Source organism: Astatotilapia calliptera, chromosome 22 (genome assembly GCF_900246225.1).
Source record: "Astatotilapia calliptera chromosome 22, fAstCal1.2, whole genome shotgun sequence".
NCBI lineage: Eukaryota > Metazoa > Chordata > Actinopteri > Cichliformes > Cichlidae > Astatotilapia > Astatotilapia calliptera.
The window spans coordinates 8,754,502-8,776,727 of record NC_039322.1 but is presented as its reverse complement, the minus strand read 5'-3'; the positions used below and the strand labels follow the sequence as shown (position 1 = coordinate 8,776,727).

Sequence of the window (22,226 nt, the reverse complement as noted above, 5' to 3'; positions counted from 1 at the left end):
AGGCACTGAACCATCCACTCCACCTGAATCAATGGTTACTTCAGAACCAGGCACTGAACCATCCACTCCATCTGAATCAGTGGTTACATCTGAAGCTGTCACTGAACCATCCACTCCATCTGAATCAGTGGTTACTTCTGAAGCTGTCACTGAACCATCCACTCCACCTGAATCAATCGTTACTTCAGAACCAGGCACTGAACCACCAACTCCATCTGAATCAGTGATTACTTCAGAACCAATCACTGAACCATCCACTCCATCTGAATCAATGGTTACTTCAGAACCAGTCATTGAACCATCCACTCCAACTGAATCAGTGGTTACTTCTGAACCAGTGACTGAACCATCCACTCCATCTGAATCAATGGTTACTTCTGAAGCTGTCACTCAACCACCAACTCCATCTGAATCAGTGATTACTTCAGAACCAATCACTGAACTATCCACTCCATCTGAATCAATGGTTACTTCAGAACCAGTCATTGAACCATCCACTCCACCTGAATCAATCGTTACTTCAGAACCAGGCACTGAACCACCAACTCCATCTGAATCAGTGATTACTTCAGAACCAATCACTGAACCATCCACTCCACCTGAATCAGTGGTTACTTCTGAAGCTGTCACTGAATCATCCACTCCATCTGAATCAGTGGTTACTTCTGAAGCAGTCACTGAACCAACCACTCCATCTGAATCAATGGTTACTTCTGTACCAGTCACTGAACCCTCCACTCCATCTGAATCAGTGGTTACTTCTGAAGCTGTCACTGAACCATCCACTCCATCTGAATCAATTGTTACTTCAGAACCAGGCACTGAACCACCAACTCCATCTGAATCAGTGATTACTTCAGAACCAATCACTGAACCATCCACTCCATCTGAATCAATGGTTACTTCAGAACCAGTCATTGAACCATCCACTCCACCTGAATCAGTGGTTACTTCTGAAGTTGTCACTGAACCATCCACTCCACCTGAATCAATTGTTACTTCTTTACCAGGCACTGAACAATCCACTCCATCTGAATCAGTGGTTACTTCTGAAGCTGTCACTGAACCATCCACTCCACCTGAATCAATGGTTACTTCAGAACCAGGCACTGAACCATCCACTCCACCTGAATCAATGGTTACTTCAGAACCAGGCACTGAACCATCCACTCCATCTGAATCAGTGGTTACATCTGAAGCTGTCACTGAACCATCCACTCCATCTGAATCAGTGGTTACTTCTGAAGCTGTCACTGAACCATCCACTCCACCTGAATCAATCGTTACTTCAGAACCAGGCACTGAACCACCAACTCCATCTGAATCAGTGATTACTTCAGAACCAATCACTGAACTATCCACTCCATCTGAATCAATGGTTACTTCAGAACCAGTCATTGAACCATCCACTCCAACTGAATCAGTGGTTACTTCTGAAGTTGTCACTGAACCATCCACTCCACCTGAATCAATTGTTACTTCTTTACCAGTCAGTGAACCAACAACCACATCTGAAACACCGGTTGAAACTGAACCAGTTACTGAGCAAACCAGTCCATCTGAATCAATGGTAACTTCAGAACCAATCATTGAACCATCCACTCCAACTGAATCAGTGGTTACTTCTGAAGGGGTCACTCACCCATCCACTCCACCTGAATCAATCGTTACTTCAGAACCAGGCACTGAACCACCAACTCCATCTGAATCAGTGATTACTTCAGAACCAATCACTGAACCATCCACTCCACCTGAATCAGTGGTTACTTCTGAAGCTGTCACTGAATCATCCACTCCATCTGAATCAGTGGTTACTTCTGAAGCAGTCACTGAACCAACCACTCCATCTGAATCAATGGTTACTTCTGTACCAGTCACTGAACCCTCCACTCCATCTGAATCAGTGGTTACTTCTGAAGCTGTCACTGAACCATCCACTCCATCTGAATCAATTGTTACTTCAGAACCAGGCACTGAACCACCAACTCCATCTGAATCAGTGATTACTTCAGAACCAATCACTGAACCATCCACTCCATCTGAATCAATGGTTACTTCAGAACCAGTCATTGAACCATCCACTCCACCTGAATCAGTGGTTACTTCTGAAGTTGTCACTGAACCATCCACTCCACCTGAATCAATTGTTACTTCTTTACCAGGCACTGAACAATCCACTCCACCTGAATCAGTGGTTACTTCTGAAGCTGTCACTGAACCATCCACTCCACCTGAATCAATGGTTACTTCAGAACCAGGCACTGAACCATCCACTCCACCTGAATCAATGGTTACTTCAGAACCAGGCACTGAACCATCCACTCCATCTGAATCAGTGGTTACTTCTGAAGCTGTCACTGAACCATCCACTCCACCTGAATCAATGGTTACTTCAGAACCAGGCACTGAACAATCCACTCCACCTGAATCAATGGTTACTTCAGAACCAGGCACTGAACCATCCACTCCATCTGATTCAGTGGTTACTTCTGAAGCTGTCACTGAACCCTCCACTCCATCTGAATCAGTGGTTACTTCTGAAGTTGTCACTGAACCATCCACTCCATCTGAATCAGTGGTTACTTCTGAAGCTGTCACTGAATCATCCACTCCACCTGAATCAATTGTTACTTCAGAACCAGGCACTGAACCACCAACTCCATCTGAATCAGTGATTACTTCAGAACCAATCACTGAACCATCCACTCCATCTGAATCAATGGTTACTTCTGTACCACTCACTGAACCACCCACTCCACCTGAATCAATGGTTACTTCTGAAGCTGTCACTGAACCATCCACTCCACCTGAATCAGTGGTTACTTCTGAAGCTGTCACTGAACCATCCACTCCACCTGAATCAATCGTTACTTCAGAACCAGGCACTGAACCACCAACTCCATCTGAATCAGTGATTACTTCAGAACCAATCACTGAACCATCCACTCCACCTGAATCAGTGGTTACTTCTGAAGCTGTCACTGAATCATCCACTCCATCTGAATCAATGGTTACTTCTGAAGCAGTCACTGAACCCTCCACTCCATCTGAATCAGTGGTTACTTCTGAAGCTGTCACTGAACCATCGACTCCACCAGAATCAATGGTTACTTCAGAACCAGGCACTGAACCACCCACTCCACCTGAATCAATGGTTACTTCACAACCAATCACTGAACCATCCACTCCATCTGAATCAATGGTTACTTCTCTACCAGTGACTGAACCCTCCACTCCATCTGAATCAGTGGTTACTTCTGAAGCTGTCACTGAACCATCCACTCCACCTGAATCAATGGTTACTTCAGAACCAGGCACTGAACCGTCCACTCCATCTGAATCAATGGTTACTTCTGTACCAGTCACTGAACCCTCAACTCCATCTGAATCAGTGGTTACTTCTGAAGCTGTCACTGAACCATCGACTCCACCAGAATCAATGGTTACTTCAGAACCAGGCACTGAACCATCCACTCCACCTGAATCAATGGTTACTTCAGAACCAATCACTGAACCATCCACTCCATCTGAATCAATGGTTACTTCTGTACCAGTGACTGAACCCTCCACTCCATCTGAATCAGTGGTTACTTCAGAACCAGGCACTGAACCATCCACTCCACCTGATTCAATGGTTACTTCAGAACCAGGCACTGAACCATCCACTCCATCTGAATCAATGGTTACTTCTGTACCAGTCACTGAACCCTCAACTCCATCTGAATCAGTGGTTACTTCTGAAGCTGTCACTGAACCATCCACTCCACCTGAATCAATGGTTACTTCAGAACCAGGCACTGAACCATCCACTCCATCTGAATCAATTGTTACTTCAGAACCAGGCACTGAACCACCAACTCCATCTGAATCAGTGATTACTTCAGAACCAATCACTGAACCATCCACTCCATCTGAATCAGTGGTTACTTCTGAAGTTGTCACTGAGCCATCCACTCCACCTGAATCAATTGTTACTTCTTTACCAGTCAGTGAACCAACAATCGCATCTGAAACACCAGTTGACACTGAACCAGTAACTGAGCCCTCCACTCCATCTGAATTAGTGGTTACTTCTAAATCAGTCACTGAACCATCCACTCCATCTGAATCAGAGTTTACTTCTGAACCAGTGACTGAACCATCCACTCCATCAGAATCAATGGTTACTTCAGAACCATTCACTGAACCACCCACTCCATCTGAATCAATGGTTACTTCTGTACCAGTCACTCAACCATCCACTCCATCTGAATCAGTGGTTACTTCTGAAGCTGTCACTGAACCATCCACTCCACCTGAATCAATCGTTACTTCAGAACCAGGCACTGATCCACCAACTCCATCTGAATCAGTGATTACTTCAGAACCAATAACTGAACTATCCACTCCATCTGAATCAATGGTTACTTCTGAACCAGTCATTGAACAATCCACTCCACCTGAATCAGCGGTTACCTCTGAAGTTGTCACTGAAACATCCACTCCACCTGTATCAATTGTTACTTCTTTACCAGTCAGTGAACCAACAACCACATCTGAAACACCGGTTGAAACTGAACCAGTTACTGAGCAAACCAGTCCATCTGAATCAATTGTAACTTCAGAACCAGTCATTGAACCATCCACTCCACCTGAATCAATCGTTACTTCAGAACCAGGCACTGAACCACCAACTCCATCTGAATCAGTGATTACTTCAGAACCAATCACTGAACCATCCACTCCACCTGAATCAGTGGTTACTTCTGAAGCTGTCACTGAATCATCCACTCCATCTGAATCAATGGTTACTTCTGAAGCAGTCACTGAACCAACCACTCTATCTGAATCAATGGTTACTTCTGTACCAGTCACTGAACCCTCCACTCCATCTGAATCAGTGGTTACTTCTGAAGCTGTCACTGAACCATCCACTCCATCTGAATCAATTGTTACTTCTTTACCAGTCAGTGAACCAACAATCGCATCTGAAACACCAGTTGATACTGAACCAGTAACTGAGCCCTCCACTCCATCTGAATCAGAGTTTACTTCTGAACCAGTGACTGAACCATCCACTCCATCAGAATCAATGGTTATTTCAGAACCATTCACTGAACCACCCACTCCATCTGAATTAATGGTTACTTCTGAAGCTGTCGCTCAACCATCCACTCCATCTGAATCAGTGGTTACTTCTGAAGCAGTCAGTGAACCAACAACCACATCTGAAACACCGGTTGAAACTGAACCAGTTACTGAGCAAACCAGTCCATCTGAATCAATGGTTACTTCAGAACCAGTCATTGAACCATCCACTCCACCTGAATCAGTTTTTACTTCTGAAGCTGTCACTGAACCATCCACTCCATCTGAATCAATTGTTACTTCTGAAGCTGTCACTGAACCATCCACTCCACCTGAATCAATGGTTACTTCAGAACCAGGCACTCAACCATCAACTCCATCTGAATCAATGATTACTTCAGAACCATTCACTGAACCATCCACTCCACCTGAATCAATGGTTACTTCTGTACCAGTCAGTGAACCAACAATCGCATCTGAAACACCAGTTGATACTGAACCAGTAAATGAGCCATCCACTCCATCTGAATCAGTGGTTACTTCTAAATCAGTCACCGAGCCATCCAGTCCATTTGAATCAGAGTCTACTTCTGAACCCGTGACTGAACCATCCACTCCATCTGAATCAATGGTTACTTCTGAATTTGTCACTGAACCACCCACTCCATCTGAATCAATGGTTACTTCTGAAGCTGTCACTGAACCACCCACTCCATCTGAATTAATGGTTACTTCAGAACCAATCACTGAACCATCCACTCCACCTGAATCAATGGTTACTTCTGTACCAGTCAGTGAACCAACAACCACATCTGAAACACCGGTTGAAACTGAACCAGTTACTGAGCAAACCAGTCCATCTGAATCAATGGTTACTTCAGAACCAGTCATTGAACCATCCACTCCACCTGAATCAGTTTTTACTTCTGAAACTGTCACTGAACCATCCACTCCATCTGAATCAATGGTTACTTCTCTACCAGTCAGTGAACCATCCACTCCATCTGAATCAATGGTTACTTCTGAACCAGGCACTGAACCATCCACTCCACCTGAATCAATGGTTACTTCAGAACCAGGCACTGAACCTTCCACTCCATCTGAATCAATGGTTACTTCTGAAGCTGTCACTGAACCACCCACTCCATCTGAATCAATGGTTACTTCTGAAGCTGTCACTGAACCATCCACTCCACCTGAATCAATCGTTACTTCAGAACCAGGCACTCAACCACCAACTCCATCTGAATCAATGATTACTTCAGAACCAATCACTGAACCATCCACTCCACCTGAATCAATGGTTACTTCTGTACCAGTCAGTGAACCAACAACCACATCTGAAACACCGGTTGAAACTGAACCAGTTACTGAGCAAACCAGTCCATCTGAATCAATGGTTACTTCAGAACCAGTCATTGAACCATCCACTCCACCTGAATCAGTTTTTACTTCTGAAACTGTCACTGAACCATCCACTACATCTGAATCAATGGTTACTTCTGTACCAGTAACTGAACCATCCACTCCATCTGAATCAATGGTTACTTCAGAACCAGGCACTGAACCATCCACTCCATCTGAATCAATGGTTACTTCTGTACCAGTCACTGAACCTTCCACTCCATCTGAATCAGTGGTTACTTCTGAAGCAGGCACTGAACCATCCAGTCCATCTGAATCAATTGTTACTTCTGTACCAGTCAGTGAAACAACAACCACATCTGAAACACCAGTTGAAACTGAACCAGTTACTGAGCAAACCAGTCCATCTGAATCAATGGTTACTTCGGAACAAGTCATTGAACCATCCACTCCACCTGAATCAATGGTTTTTCCTGAACCAGTCACTGAACCATCCACTCCATCTTTATCAGTACTTCCACCGAAATTACCAAAGTCTGGGGAGCCTACATCTAAATTGCCACCTCTTGCGATACTAACAGCGGAACCCACAACTGTACCTAAGTCACCAACATCTATAACAGATTTCCTACACCCCTATGAAATAGGACCAGGAAATAAGTCCCCAACACAGTATTCTGTTCTTCCTCAACCTGATCATGATGTTCCACCTGGACCAGTACTTGAGATACATCCTGCTAGTTTCCCTAACATGCTGCCCAAAAAAGGGCACAAGCTACATAGACCATGGGTAAGGCGCAAGTGTTACAGAGGTTAAATGATGGTGATGATAATGAATATGATCAAGTAAATCAATCACCCTCCAAAATCCTAGAAAGCAAAAATGTCTGATTGTGTTGTGTTATAAAAAATAAATTACAATTTACAATAAAATTGTTTTGTTATCCAATGTAATCGCTTTATCTAACAAAAGTTTTGGAAATGTGAAAGTATAATTCAAAAACACATAACAAACCTTTTTTCCTCTTTCTTTTATTTAAATGTAATTAAATATGGACAAATGGTAGACTACTTAAAATAAAGTATTATCCATATTATTTCAACTCTTTTATAAGTTTTGCTGCTCTGGTTGCTTGATTGAATGATTATTCTTTTAGGGATTATACAACAATTCCTTAACTGACCTATAAAAGGGTCATTATTAGAGTTATTATTGTTTCAGTATTGAAATATCATCAGTCTCTTAATTACTGTATAGGCAACTTATCAAAAATACAAATAATTGAATTAATTATGAGGTTTAAAAATTATTTTTTATACTAATTATTTGGTCAGTATGCAGTCTGCATGGTCAGTGTTTATGGTCAATATTTATCAGCCTTTAGCGTGTCAGTGTGGTGTCACCCATTATGACCCTATGCAAAGAATCTGCATATGGCAAAAAATAAATAAATACAAAACTTATATGTATTAACAATTGTATGTGAAAAAAGATGATCAAATGATAACCGTTAAAACGTCTTAATGCATTCTTAATCATCCAGGAAAGTAAATCTCCAAAAGTTGATTCTGTTCATCTGGACGTAGCGTTTTGTGGGAGAAACGTTTCGTCACTCATCCAAGTGACTTCTTCAGTCTCAGCTGACTGCAGGTTTCCCCAATCTTATAAACAGTACATTTGCATAATGACTGAAACCAGCCCACTGAGGAACAATTCACGGATCACATTGACTCGGTGGACCGACACATCAAATTCACCAGGGAGGATATGAAAAGTGGCAGGTTAGCCTTCTTAGACTGTGAGATTTCCATCAGTAATGGGGGACATCTAAAAGCTGACATGTACCCTAAACCTACGCATACGGATCAGTATCTAAGGTTTGACTATCATCATCCACTGGAGCACAAACTGGGTGTTATTAGGACGCTACAACACAGAGCGAACACCATCCCCACTGACACAGCGGCCAGGGAGGCAGAAGAACAGCACATCAAGAAGGCCCTGAGTAAATGTGGTTATCCCAACTGGACTTTTGTCAAAGCTGGGAAGGCACCTAAAGAAAGATCCAGCCGATCCAGGAGAGAAGAACAACCAAATTTTTTCTAAACACCGGGTCTCTGTGGCTTTTAAACCCCAAAACATGCTGCGCCAAAAATTGGTCCACCCCAAGGATCGGGTCCCCCGATACAAACAGAGTAACATAGTGTACGCTGTTAAGTGCCAGGAGGATTGCCAGGATTTATACATCGGGGAAAACAAACAACCTCTGGCGAAGCGGATGACACAACACAGAAGAGCTACCTCGTCAGGCCAGGACTCTGCAGTCTATTTACACCTACAGGCCAGTGGACACTCTTTCAATGATGAGGATGTGCACATCCTGGACAGGGAGGAACGCTGGAGTCAAGGAGGCCATTTAGGTGAAAAGGGAAAGACCATCTCTGAATAGAGGAGAGGGCCTAAGGGCACATCTTTCGCCATCTTACGATGCTGTGATTGCAGCCATTCCCCAACTCTCTGTGAATGGTACGCATGGCCATTGATCAGTGGTCTTTGATCAGTGGGTTTTGGTCAGTGGTTGTTGATCAATGGTCATGAGAATTTGCATAATTAAGATTAAGGAACTGACCTCCCAGCCCATTGTTCCTTCAGTGGGCTGGTTTCAGTCATTATGCAAATGTACTGTTTATAAGATTTGGGGAAACCTGCAGTCAGCTGAGACTGAAGAAGTCACTTGGATGAGTGACGAAACGTTTCTCCCACAAATCGCTACGTCCAGATGAACAGAATCAACTTTTGGAGATAACCATTAACAACATATAATCACTGGCCACTTTTTAGGTCAAACTGTTTTGCTAACATAACTAAGTAATGAGTCATATTCAGACATGCAGACAATAATGGGGACAAAATGTGATTTAAGTGACTTTGAACATTGGTGCGTTACAGGCTGGTCTGAGTAATTCTGAATCTGCTGATCTGCTGGGATTTTCCCACTCAGCCATCACTCATGGGTTTAAAGAGAATGGTGTGAGAAAGGTAAAATATCCATGACGTTGCAATTTGCATGGGCTTACCAAAATTGGACAATAGAAGACTGGAAAAACATTGCCTGTTCTAATGAGTCTCAATTTCTGTTGTGATGTTGTGTCCTTGTCTTCGCGTTACAGCCTACCTAAGGTTGTCACCCATTTCTATCACTTTATGACCACAGCAGACACATATTCTGATGGATAACACCCCATTTCACAATCATCTCAAAGTGGTGTCTTTAATATAACAACTGTACTCAAAATAAATAAATAAATGAATATATGAATACATAAAAATAAATAAATAAAACACAGTCCCCAATTTAATACAGCACCTTTGGACCTTTGGAGGTCGCAGTGGTTGTGGATGGGGGCTTCACATGTGCAGCTGACAAATCTGTAGCAACTGTGTCACACTATTATGTCAATATGGACCAAAATCTCTGACGAATATTTCCAGCACCTTGTTGAATCTATATGAATTAAGGCAATTCTGAAGGTGAAAGGGTCTCCAACCTGGTATTAGCCAGTACCTAATAAAGTGGATAGTGAGTGTATACAGTATGTTCACAAAAAGCCCTGTTAGGTTTTCATATGGGATACTTATTAATCTACAATTAAATCGACAAATATGCCCACAAACTTATTTTTGTCACATGGCGACTGGCACACAGGTGTGTCCCTGAGGCCCTCTAGTGGATCTTTTGGGAACTGCCTAAGCACAAATAAACGGGGGCTACATGTAATATAGCCTATTAGGAAAACTCAGCGTATTGTATTATAACTATTTATTGACTTACCTACTACGTAACGACTAATATCCGAGTGGGTAATATGTTTTAATACTATATTTCTTGCACACTGGCCTGGCAGGTTAGTGTGCTTATTACCTGTATTTCCTGGTTTGCTCTTGCATAATTAATCAGACGAACACGGATGGAGTCACATTTCGTCAGGTTGTAACTCGCTGGATTCCCAGCATGTGACTCCGGCACGCTGGTCGTCTGCTGGCTGTTTGCTGTGTCAAGAAAAGAAAAACCCGAACTTCCTTGTATCGACTCACTACTCAAACAGAGAAAGCTTCGCATCAGCCGCGACAGCTGCCGACAACCCTGTTGTGTCTTCACGGCAAACCCGAGAGGGATAAAAGACGCATTTGGCACATTTTAATACACCGGTAAGTTTCTTTCTGTGAACTTGTGAAAAAGTGAAAACGGAAAACTAAACTAAACCTCTGTGTTCTCATCTTTTCCGCACCGGCAGATATACATTTCCAACAGGAATGCCAAACGTGTGGTAGAAGTGCTGCTTTTCTTTGTTTTACCTCAAATTGTAAAGTAACTTTTTTTTGAGATTCACCCAGCTGTAAATTTAGTGTCATAATATGACGAAGTCATTCAAAAACAACAGTAACAAAACACAGGATTAGTGTAAGAACATCTTTAATAAGAACACAAAAAGTAGTTCGAATACAAATAAAGTCAGTCTGAGATAAAGGGAAATGTAAGGTTAAAGTGTTAATAGTTTAAAAAACGATCACAACCGAAATTCACCTCATTAGCACAAAATATTTACAGGAATAAGAGAAGAAGCTAAACAGTTTGTTAACTGTTAATTGCCTACAATAAAGGAAATGTTTACTGTTGTTTAAATCATTATATTATATGATATTATGTTATAATATATTATGCTTTTAATCCATAACTGTAGTAAATAGTTACACATTAAATTTAGCTATACTGAACTTTCTTACAGCAACTTCTAAGCTCTGCTTTCATCGATACTCAGTTATGACACTGATATTGTACTGAATTTATTACTGATGCCCAAATAATAATAATGCTAATGTTTAACTGGTTCACACATTTTGCTGATTGTGTGTATTTACAGGGCTCCGGTTTCTGTTGATCAATGAGCTGACTAATCTGTTTTCCAAATAGGTGTGACATGAGTGGGCTTCACCCACTGAGAAGAGATGAATACTGATGTTTTACTCTGCCCAGCTGTGCAGACGTGGAGTAAAACCCTCATTTCAGAGCCACACCGCCACACACACTGCCACACATCTGCATGGGTCTCTCCTTCACTGCTCCCACTTCACGACTCTTGCCGTCCTTTCTGTGAGACCATGTACCCAGGTGAACTTGACCCGAACACGGACCCGCAGCTCTTGGAGTCCAAGTTGGACTTCTTCCACAAGCTGGGCTACTCCACGGCTCAGGTACAGGCTGTTCAGCAGAAGTTCGGCCCCAACATGGACACGGATAAAGTGCTGGGGGAGCTGGTTCGGATCGGGCCTGTTCAGGAGGCCAATCAGGGGCCGGTGACCACAATGTCGGTGCTGGTGTCCAGAGGAGAAACCCAGCCATCGGGCCCTACACTGCTGCTGCCTGTAGCTGGTACTTCTCCTCAGAGCAAAGAGGAGACTGGCGAGGAAGGAAAGACTTTGAGACCCGTCGTTATAGACGGCAGCAATGTGGCCATGAGGTGAGCAAACTAATCAGTAGCTAGACTGATACTGAGTGATTGATTATGATATCGGTTAAAGCTCATGAATATGCCACCCAAGTCCATTTTCTAACAGAAATCTCCCAAATCCACTGTTTAAAGCTCCTGCGTGCTCCACCGATCATCTGATTGATCCAAAATTGAAAACAGAATCATTATTGTGTCTCATGACTTGTAAATAATGTTTTTTATGCAGTATTGTCCAAAATTCACAGGTTAAATGTCAGAGAATTTCTATTTCTGCATTATGGAGTTTCTATCTATCAGAGCTGCAGTGATTATATGATAAGGCAATAATACTTTCAGTTGGTTTTCACTCAAAAAGCAGATGAATGAGCTGCTCTTGTCTGTTTTGAATAATGTAGAACCACAACGATTAATCAGTTAATCAAAGTTTAATATGCAAATAACTGTTTATGCTAAATGAGCTATTTCATCTTCATACTTGAGAATACTTAGTGCCTCTGTTTATGATCCTAAGCTGTATTTTGGGGGTTGAACTGAGGAAAATTAGATATAACAGGCATTTACTAAATTTTCTGTCATTTTACAGAGAAATCCGTTAATTATCTTAGAAAATAGTCTGTAGATTTATTTCTAATGAATATAATAATACATTTCTGCCCTAACAAAACCCTTTTTTCTGCTGTAAATAGGATAGATAACTTATGTTTTCAGTCAAAGAAAGTAGATTGGTTAATTTTTGGTTTTATCGTGATTCTCACAGCAGCTACACAAGCTATTTTCAATCTTAGTGCGGCTTTGAGGTTACCAGGCATAAAGTCCTTGACATTTAACTACACCACAACTCCCCCACTGATTTAATTCAGTTTTTTTAAGAGATCCAATTCCTTCTAATTGTATGACAATCAGCTAAAATCAGGTCATTGTGACAGTCAGCTTCCATCTGCAGTTTCATTCACAGTTTCAGTTAGGAGTAGGAGTTGACTGAGTGGGAGGTTGTCTGGTGACAGCCTGTGCGCAGGGGTCCAGCAGCGTTAGATGCTTCATTTACCTTTCAGCACGTTTAAACCCAGAACAAAAGCAGCTTTTTAAACACAAATAGGTTAAATTATGCTCTTCAGGTGGTGTCATATCTCTTTATCTCTTTTTTTCTGGTTTGGTTTTTTAATCAAAATGTGGAAACGGCGTGGATTTTAGAATAGAATAGAATAGAATAATCATTTAATTGTCCCACAAGGGGAAATTTGGTTGTAACAGCAGCAAGAAAAACACATATACAAACAAACTGTACACAGGACACAGAACATATTTACAAAGATTATTTATAAATGAATTGTTATTTTCTCAACTGTAAGGGTAATAAATCATTGTTATAACTAATAGATGCCTCTATGAGGATGGCAAATAATTGTTAAAACCTGATACAAGATTATCAATCAATCAATCAATCTTTATTTATAAAGCACTTTTCATACAGAGAAAATGTAGCACAAAGTGCTTTACATAGTTAAAAGCAGCCCACCCCACCCTCCAACTCACTCCCCACACTCTCAATACACATATATCCCCCCACCCACACACACATACACACACGCGCACACTTAAAGAGTAAAAATTGGGCTGGGCTCGCATGAGCCAAGTGAGGAAACACTATAACAGGGAGCCGTCTGCACCGGGAGCCGGTCACAGACCGCAGCCTCCAGGCTGGGCACACAGCAGGAGGGAGGCAAAGGAGCCCCCCAGCCAGGCTGAGAGGACCCCAGAGACCCAGCAGCCACGGTCAATAACAGCCCCGGTGCAGAGAGCGCCCTCCGAGGAAACACTGGAGATATGACGCAATACAATATATATAGGGTAAAATGATAAAATAAATAAGAACAGGATACAATATAAATATAAATAGAATAAGAAGATTAAAAAATGAATAAGAATAAAATCAAACAAATATTAGGTAAATCCTAAATTAATAATAGAATAACAGGATAGAATAAATAAGCATAAAATAAATATATTATAAAGCATAAAATAAATATATTATAAATTATAAAGTCAAATGTTAACAAGCTGGTGTAAAAAGCATTTGTTAACATGGCTGTTAAACTCATTTTACATTGTGTGCCAAATACAGCCCACTTTAATCTTAAGTGTGTCAGACCAGTGAATGATGAATATTTTTTTCTTTTTTGTTTTGTTTTGATGTTTTTGCTGTGAACCCACCGTAAATTTTTTTAATTTTTTTTTATTTTTTATTTTACAGTAGATAGTGAAAAAACAAGATCTATGTGGTGGGTCTTTATTAGTGGGGAAAATGAAATATGTGAAACGTACATAATACGAAAATGCAATTGTAAAAAGTGTAAAATTTATGTCCTCTTTCACATTTTCTGAAAGTTGTGCAGTGATTGGAGTCTTTGGAAAATGTAAAAAGTTTTGTGAAATTCTGGCCCCAGGGCCTTAATTTGACACCCCTGATTTAGAGCAATGCTCAAATCTCTCTCTTTTTTTTATTACGAGCCAAGCTTTCCTTTCTCGTGTCACGTTTCTGTGACTGATTAGTCAGTTCTTGGGACTGCAGTAGCCCGAGTAACAAATTTTCTTGCAGATTTTCCAAGTTGTTTTCCAACTTGGTGGACACTGGCAGAGAGATTTGTCAGTTTTCCCTGCCAGGAACAAACCCAACATTCCAACATGTTCTCAGAAATATCTACAAAAACTGGTTTCTACCAATACCACAAAATTTCTGATTAGCAAATATGTGAGTTCCAATTTGAACTAAATGCTGACATTAGCATGCTAATATGCTAATGGTTTTATGAACTGTGTGCTGCATTTTATTAGATTTAAAACTAGCTGTTAAGCCCATGAGGTCAACAGTTTCACTGAAGTCATAGAGTGAGTGAGTTGTACGGTATTTTTCTCACAGACTTTTCTCATAGCGTTCTTTGTAAATAATGATAATACTGCCCCATAGTGTTTACTGTGTCAACATTAGCACCAAATCCAGCATACAGGGAAACTGTAATACTGTTAGACATTTGATTCAAAACCAATATTCTTCGTCGTTTCGTATCGTTAAAAGTCTTGAACTTTATCAGATACATTTCTAAAATTATTTCATTTTATTTCAACTATTCCAACAGTCATTCCAATATAAGTTGCTAATCATAATATTAAATATTTTATATCATAAATTATGTATATACTATTTTAGGTTGAAGATTTAAATACAATTTCAGTGATTAGGCCCATCAGAGATTATACTACACACTCACTGTGTGTTTTGTACTTGCGTTGTACATCAACTGAGGAATTTTTTTTTTCTTTTTACTCAGAACACAATAAACCAGTTCTATAAACTGCAGCTTCCAAGACTGCTGCCTTTTCCCAAGTAAATTACCTAAAAGCATGCAGGTACTGATCTCTAATTACTGACTGTGATTTGGGAAGTTTAGTTGTGCTAAGCATTTTTTTTATTATACACCGAAGCGTCAGAAAGGGTGAGAGAATTAGGGTATACATCTGTTTTAGCACAGTATACACCCCATCTGTCATTTGCCTTTCCCAGCCTGGCATACAGGTTCAGGCATGCAGCTTCTTGAGTATGCAAATCAGATCGTACTTATAATAACGCTCTCTTTTTTAAGACGAATGTCTCTGGAGCAGGTCCAACAGCATTTCTTCAATGTCATTCAGAAATTCCCCAAGGACTTAAATCACTTACATCGTCACAGTCTATGTGACGATGTAAGTGTCACATAGACTGTGACACTTAGACTGTGTCACATAGACTATGACACCTAAACAAAAAGGTGTACCTTTTTGTTTAGAAACAGCTATTCTGGCAAGTTGATGATAGAAGTGTTGCGAAGCAAAACAACCAACTTTGTTTAAGCCACACGATTGCCAGATGTTTTTTTTTTAATAGCTGTGAACATCCATCAAGCCACTAAAAACCTGTCTTGGGTTAGGGCGGGGTTGTGTTTTTTTAAAAGGCAAATTTTTACCTTTCAAATAAGGTCTCGCTTTTAGCTTTACAGTTTTTTAAGCTTTTCTTTGAGTATTGTAAATATTTAAATAAGTGAAAATGTTATAAAACTGCTGGATAACAACTTACCTTTAACCTTAGATAATGAGAAAGTGGATGATAAGACCCAGCTAGAAACAAACTAAGTCAAAAGAAAAAGTTTTTCATATGACTCTGTGCCGTCCTGTGAAAAACTGAGTACACCCTTACTACAGATCACCTCTATAAAAGTTTTTGCAGTTTGCTTGCCTGAAACATTCAGTTGTGTCAACACAATACCACAATCTACCCAAGAGTGGACGTCCCCAAAAATTCACCTGATAGAAACTGCTACTTTCTACAGGCATCAATTAGCATGGTAATTGTAAATGGTGCCACATTAACGAATGTCTTGTACAGGCATCGGTAACTGTCATGTAACTGTCATGTAACTGTCATGTAACTGTCATGTAACTGTCATGAAACTGTCATTACGTTCATCACAGTACAATTAGAAGAAGGGTTGCCAAAGCAAAGACTATTCCTTCTCTAAAAAAACAAGCAAATAAAAATCAAACTTGGCCAAAACAAGACATTGCCTATCAACACTTTGTGCTGATAGGCACAGGAGGGGTGATGATTTGGGCTTCTTTGCAGAGTTTTCTAGAGACAAATGTGAGGCAATCTGTCCAACAGCTGAAGCAGTACTCAGTGGTTAGTACAGTTTCTTCACAGCAGTCTTAGAAGTCATAGTCAAGTAGGGCAACTCATAACAGATACAAATCATTCTCGGGGAAATCCCTCGCATAAACACTAACACTAGTAATTCAGTCGTTTACCTCGTTACCGCCAACTCGGTGCCAATGCTGGCACGGAGCCAATTCTGCCTCATGCTTTTTCCAAGCCAGTTCACATTTCTGCAGAATAGAGGAAAAATAATTGTGATATAACAGATGATGGGGTAGTTTTGAAGGAAAATCATAGTGGGCAGAATCAATCCGTCTATCATTCGTGAATTTCTTAAGGTAGTTCTTTCCATGGTCATTGTTTCCTTTATTGGTACTACCACAAATCAAATAAAGTGGAACCACATCTAGATTATGAAAGGGATATATAAGCATCGATTTTTCTTTCATGGTACTGTTCCAGTGACAGCTTTTTTTGCACTGTGGAACTAGTTATGGATCAGATGTCAGTGTGTCACTGACCACTTTTTTTTAAGCAAACCTTTTGGGTCGTATTGACATGATAGCATCACATTGTTACTGCACATCCATGACGTCCATCTCCTGTTCCACCACATCCCAAAGGTGCTCGACTGGATTGAGTTTTAAATGATTTGAGGTTTGTGACATGGAGTGTTTTCAAAAGATGGGAACATCGTGTTCACAAAGAGATGAACGTGCTTAAATGATGCTAAATTGGTACTAAGCGGAAATATTCCCCACATCATTACACCACCATCACCAGCCTCAACTGTCGATTAATGGAAGGACAATTCTATGCTTTCATGCTGTTCATGTCAAATTCTGACACTGAGACTCATCAAATCAGGCTTTGTGTTTCTAGTCTTTTATTGACCGATTTTGGTGAGTCCAAGTGAGGAGGGCGGCTACTTTCTGGATAGTTTCTCTTTTTGGACCGTTCTCTGTAAACTCTAGAGATGATTGGTTTCAGTAGATCAACAGCTGATACTGAAACGTGGCCAACCAGGTCACTCAAACCACCTTCTTCATTTTAAAGACTTATTTTTAACTATAGCAAGTCATCTTGATCATGTGCATGTGCTTAAAAGTATTGAGTTACTTCCATTCATTAGATATTTGCGTTAGGGAGCAGTTGAACAGGTGCGCCTAATAAAGTGGCTAGTAAGAATAGTCCACGCACTCGTGCCTAAATTATGGTCAACCTGTTGGAGACAAAGAGCTTTGTTCTATTGTAATCTTTAACATCAATGTAAATAAGGTGCACTGATAAGAGCTATGATGCCGAGTGAACATCAAAGAGTGCCATTATAAACACCATAACTCTTGTTCTAAAGTGGGTCAGGAACGTTTCCCTCCAGCTGTTAGTGTGTGGGCATGTGTTCTGGTTTCTTATTCATTTTTCCTGGTTTTCATTTAGCCATGGCAACAAGGAAGTTTTCTCTTGTCTGGGAATCCAGTTGGCTGTGAACTTCTTCCTGGACAGAGGCCACACTGAAATCACTGTGTTTGTTCCCTCATGGAGGAAGGAGCAGCCCAGGCCGGATGTTCCCATCACAGGTACAACACTGGGAATTCACGTGCTTTGTTTTGTTTCTCTACTTCCTTCTTTGCCCGACTGTGAAACCTGCACAGAAACCTGAAAGTTGTGGTACAATTTCCATGACAGAACTAGTGAAAATATATATTAAGCTGAGAGAAAGTTGACGCCTTTGATGTTTTTTAAGCAAAAATTTCCCAGAATGTCCCAGCACGTGTTTTAAGCTTTTGATGGGGATTTTAAAAAGACATTTACATTTTTTTTCCCGAATTGCCTGCTATGAAGCTTTTAATGGCAGTTAAAGCAAGAACTCTCAATGTAATCGAGTAGATTACTAGTAGATTTGACACTAAATGGTAATATAAAAAAGCAGAACAATAAATAATTTGAGAAATTATTTGTAAGTAGTGAACTTAAAACCCAGGCATGTAACTGGCAGGATATTGTTTGACAGAATCAGCTGCTGATTCTCAGTTTACTGTAAAACTCAAAAGGGGAAACTCCACAGACAGTTTTTCCCCCATGCATAAAGCTTATCTGCAGCATGTGCTGCAAAAAAAAAATTTTTCTAATTTTTTTTGTCTTGCTTTTGTGATACCAAATGATAATCATCATTTCAGTTAGCCTGTGGTGACCTATATTTGGAAGTGACTGCTGATAATGTAGTTAAATAGATAGCTCATGCAGATAAACGGTTTTGTGTTAGGGTGTAATTTCAAGTCTGCAGTTATTATTCAAGATGTTTAAACCTGCCTCCTGGGAAAAAACACAAACTAATATGCAGTCGGGACTTGCTTTATTATAGCTGAATGAGTTAAATAAAGATCTGAATGGGCATTTAGTGATGACCCTGAGCTTAATTTGCGGCTCCTCTCGGCTCCACAAAGATTAAGCTCTTTGTTTTGTTCCTCTAGCCACTCCTTTAGGGTTAAACTGTGCTCCTTCTGCAATTTTTCTAATTATGGAGTTCCACAGGGCTCTGTCCTGGGATGAATTCTATTCACATTATACATGCTTCCCTTGGAAGGCAAGGCATAGCATACAGTGTCATCACTATGCAGATGATACCCAGCTTAATCTATCCATGAAGCCAAATGACACACAGCAGTTAGCTGAACTATAGGAATGTCTTATAGACATAAAGCTGGATGACTTTTAATTTCCTGATTCTAAAACTGAGTTATTGTACTCGGCCCTGAAGATTTTAGAAAAATAGTGTCTAACCAGATATTTACTTTGATGGTCATTTTGACTATGTCCTTGTGAGCACATTAAAAATATGTATGATTGCTGTCTTGCACTTCTTTAACCTCCTAAGACCCAAACTCTTCCACGACATGCATTTTTAATTTCTCTTTGATATTTGGGCATATTGGGGCTCGATCAATGTAAAAACAAAGAATTACCAGGTTTTTTTTTTTACCTTATAATGTCCTCGTAAGTGGATATCAGGCCCATGTAGAGCAAAATTGAGTACCCAAAATGTGGTCCTAGGAGGTTAAGACAGGATGTTTGTAAAATTAGAAATATGCTGAAAACTAGTTTGTTCACTTATTCTAGGCTTGACTATTGTAAGTCATTATTATCAGGTTGTCCTCAAAGCTCCTTGGAAAGCCTTCAGTTGATCCAGCGAGTACACTGACAAGGACTGGGAAGCGAGATCATGTTTATCCCATATTGGCTTCCCTTCAATGGCTCCCTGTTAAATCCACAGAAAAAATTCAGAATCTTTCTCCTCATATTCAAAGTCTTGAATAATCAGTCACTGGCTTTATTGTAGTGGCTCATCATTTCTCTGACTTAATGTTTGGCATCCAGATCAGCAAATTCTGCGTGAGCTGGAGAGGAAAAGGATTCTGGTGTTCACACCGTCGCGGCGCTATGCAGGCAAACGGGTGGTCTGTAATGACGACTGCTACATTGTCAAGCACGCCTTCGAGTCTGACGGCATCATCGTGTCCAACGACATGTACCGTGACCTTCAGGGAGAGAAGCCGGAGTGGAAGCGCTTCATCGAAGAGAGGCTGCTCATGTACTCCTTTGTTAATAACAAGTGAGTTTTGCGTTCCTGATACACAAGATCCCTACCAGATAGTAACCTGAATTAACCAATGAGTGATGGTGTTTGCATTTCACCCCGATGCAGGTTTATGCCCCCCGATGATCCCCTCGGTCGACATGGACCAACCCTGGAGAACTTCCTGCGGAGGGTTCCAAAGACTCAGAAAAAACAGCCGTGTCCTTATGGTGAGAGAGCTTTTTTAAGACATGTAGCGCCATCAGGGGTCACAGTACAGCAAACATGGATCCAAAATACACAGTCAGGGTTAAAAAGAGAGATCTTGATGGTTTCAGCCCTCACAGATTTCAGATTTCAGAATCCAGTATTAAGGAGGCGACACTAAGACAAGTTAAACTTCACAGTGCTTGAGACAACCTACCTGCCAAGTATAGTGGTGCAGTTTTAATTTCAAAGAGTGCCCAATGTTGATCAGATTTAGTGTATTTTGTTGCACTTTGTGTAAAATTGATAAAGAAAAAACTATTTTAAGCAGTATTTTAGAAAAATTCCTTACTTTAACAAGATTATGTGCAGACTACTATACATATAGGGCTGTTATTCGACTGTTGCCTAGCCGAGACATTTCTCTGCATGAAAAAAGAAATACTGCTTTGGTGGAGTTATAAAGCCTGCTGTTTATTCATTTTCCAGGGAAGAAATGTACTTATGGAATCAAATGTAAATTCCACCATCCCGAGCGAGCCAAACAGTCCAATCGTGCTCTTGCAGACGAGCTTCGAGAGAGTGCTAAGCAGCCTACTCCTTCTCAGAAACAATCTTCAGCTTGCTCCAGTCCTGTGCCTGGACTCAGCCTCCTGTTGGTGGAGGATATGGCGAAGAAACTGACTCTGGGAAACGAGAGCAGCTCCTTAAAAAAAGCTCATAAAAATGAAAAGGTAGCTCAGGTGAAGGCAAGTCACTGCTCCAGCAAGAAGGCCTCATCAAAGAAGGAGAAGTCCAGCAAACACGCGTCGTCTGATCACAACTCGGTGCAGCACAGCCGCTCTCAGGAGCAGCTGGACTCTGGTTTAGGCTCCATAGACAGCCAGCCGGTGGAAGCTCCTTGGAGTCTGAGTGATCACCAGTTTGGGCTACCGTACAGCAGCAGCCAGCAGTACTGCCCTCCAAAAAGTTCCCCGTGCAGCTGCTGCTCACATGGCACTGCCTCTTGTGGGAGTGCGCCGGCTTTCCCAACTCACAACATCGGGCCAGTGAGCAGCCACAGCGCTGATATGATGCCCTACAGTCTGCCCCACTATCCGAACTATTGCGCTTACCCACTTAGCATGAATCCATACAGCCAACTGACAAATTTCCAGCGCAGCCAAACCCACAGCTTCCAGAGGCCACAATGGTCCGATCCATTCTGCGGTCAACCGGCGGTGGTCCGCAGCCTCCCGGGAGATCCCTCACACTGGGAGCCTCCTCCAATGAAGCAACCAGGTCCCAGCAGGGAGGAGAGAGAGGTTATACGGAAAAAGCTCCTCGCTATCTTCAGCGCCCAGCTGGTGGATACAGCCATGGACATGTTCCCTCAGATGATGGATCCACAGATGCTCGTGGTCGAAATCCTCAAGTTGCAGAGTCAGCTGAGATGAGACGAATCCAGTCCGAGAACTTGTCTTTCAGTGGAAAGACTGAAGGTTAACATGAGTTTGTGTGTTTTGTATTGTGGTATCCACCTTGATTAAAAACTATTTGAATTCTTTGGAGTTGCCTCGCTGCAGTCTCACGTTAGAGGCAGGATGCAGTTGATACAAATTGTATCTTTATTTATAAATTTTAGCAAACATGTGGCTTTTAATGCTACTTAATTGGATTAACTGACACTCTTGAGGTCTACCTTTCATAGATACACTTATATAGTCAGATTCAGTCACCAGTGTGTTGTGTGGATGAGGAACACGTTCTCGATATTGATGTCTTTTTGGAAGAACCTGACGTCTGAGAATGACCAACAAGCTCGGAAATGACTGCGAA

General features: G+C 41.2%; 1 protein-coding gene across 1 annotated transcript; it reads left to right on the top strand.

Annotated features, from left to right (window-relative positions):
• Positions 1 to 10,366: 10,366 nt before the first annotated feature.
• On the top strand, positions 10,367 to 21,954 carry zc3h12ab (zinc finger CCCH-type containing 12Ab). Its single transcript, XM_026156806.1, has 6 exons — positions 10,367 to 10,642; positions 11,406 to 11,952; positions 18,065 to 18,204; positions 20,003 to 20,237; positions 20,331 to 20,431; positions 20,898 to 21,954. The coding sequence occupies exons 2-6, from the start codon at positions 11,441 to 11,443 to the stop codon at positions 21,842 to 21,844; spliced, it is 1,935 nt and encodes a 644-aa protein (XP_026012591.1). The 5' UTR covers positions 10,367 to 10,642; positions 11,406 to 11,440; the 3' UTR covers positions 21,845 to 21,954.
• The last annotated feature ends 272 nt before the right edge of the window (positions 21,955 to 22,226 follow it).

What these genes read in the sequence shown, in the direction of transcription:
- zc3h12ab (XM_026156806.1), top strand. Translation starts at nt 11,441, where the DNA reads ATGAATACTGATGTTTTACTCTGCCCAGCTGTGCAGACGTGGAGTAAA. An exon ending in GGCAGCAATGTGGCCATGAG is followed by an intron (nt 11,953 to 18,064) that starts GTGAGCAAACTA and finishes GTTTTCATTTAG; the next exon opens with CCATGGCAACAAGGAAGTTT. An exon ending in GCCGGATGTTCCCATCACAG is followed by an intron (nt 18,205 to 20,002) that starts GTACAACACTGG and finishes TTTGGCATCCAG; the next exon opens with ATCAGCAAATTCTGCGTGAG.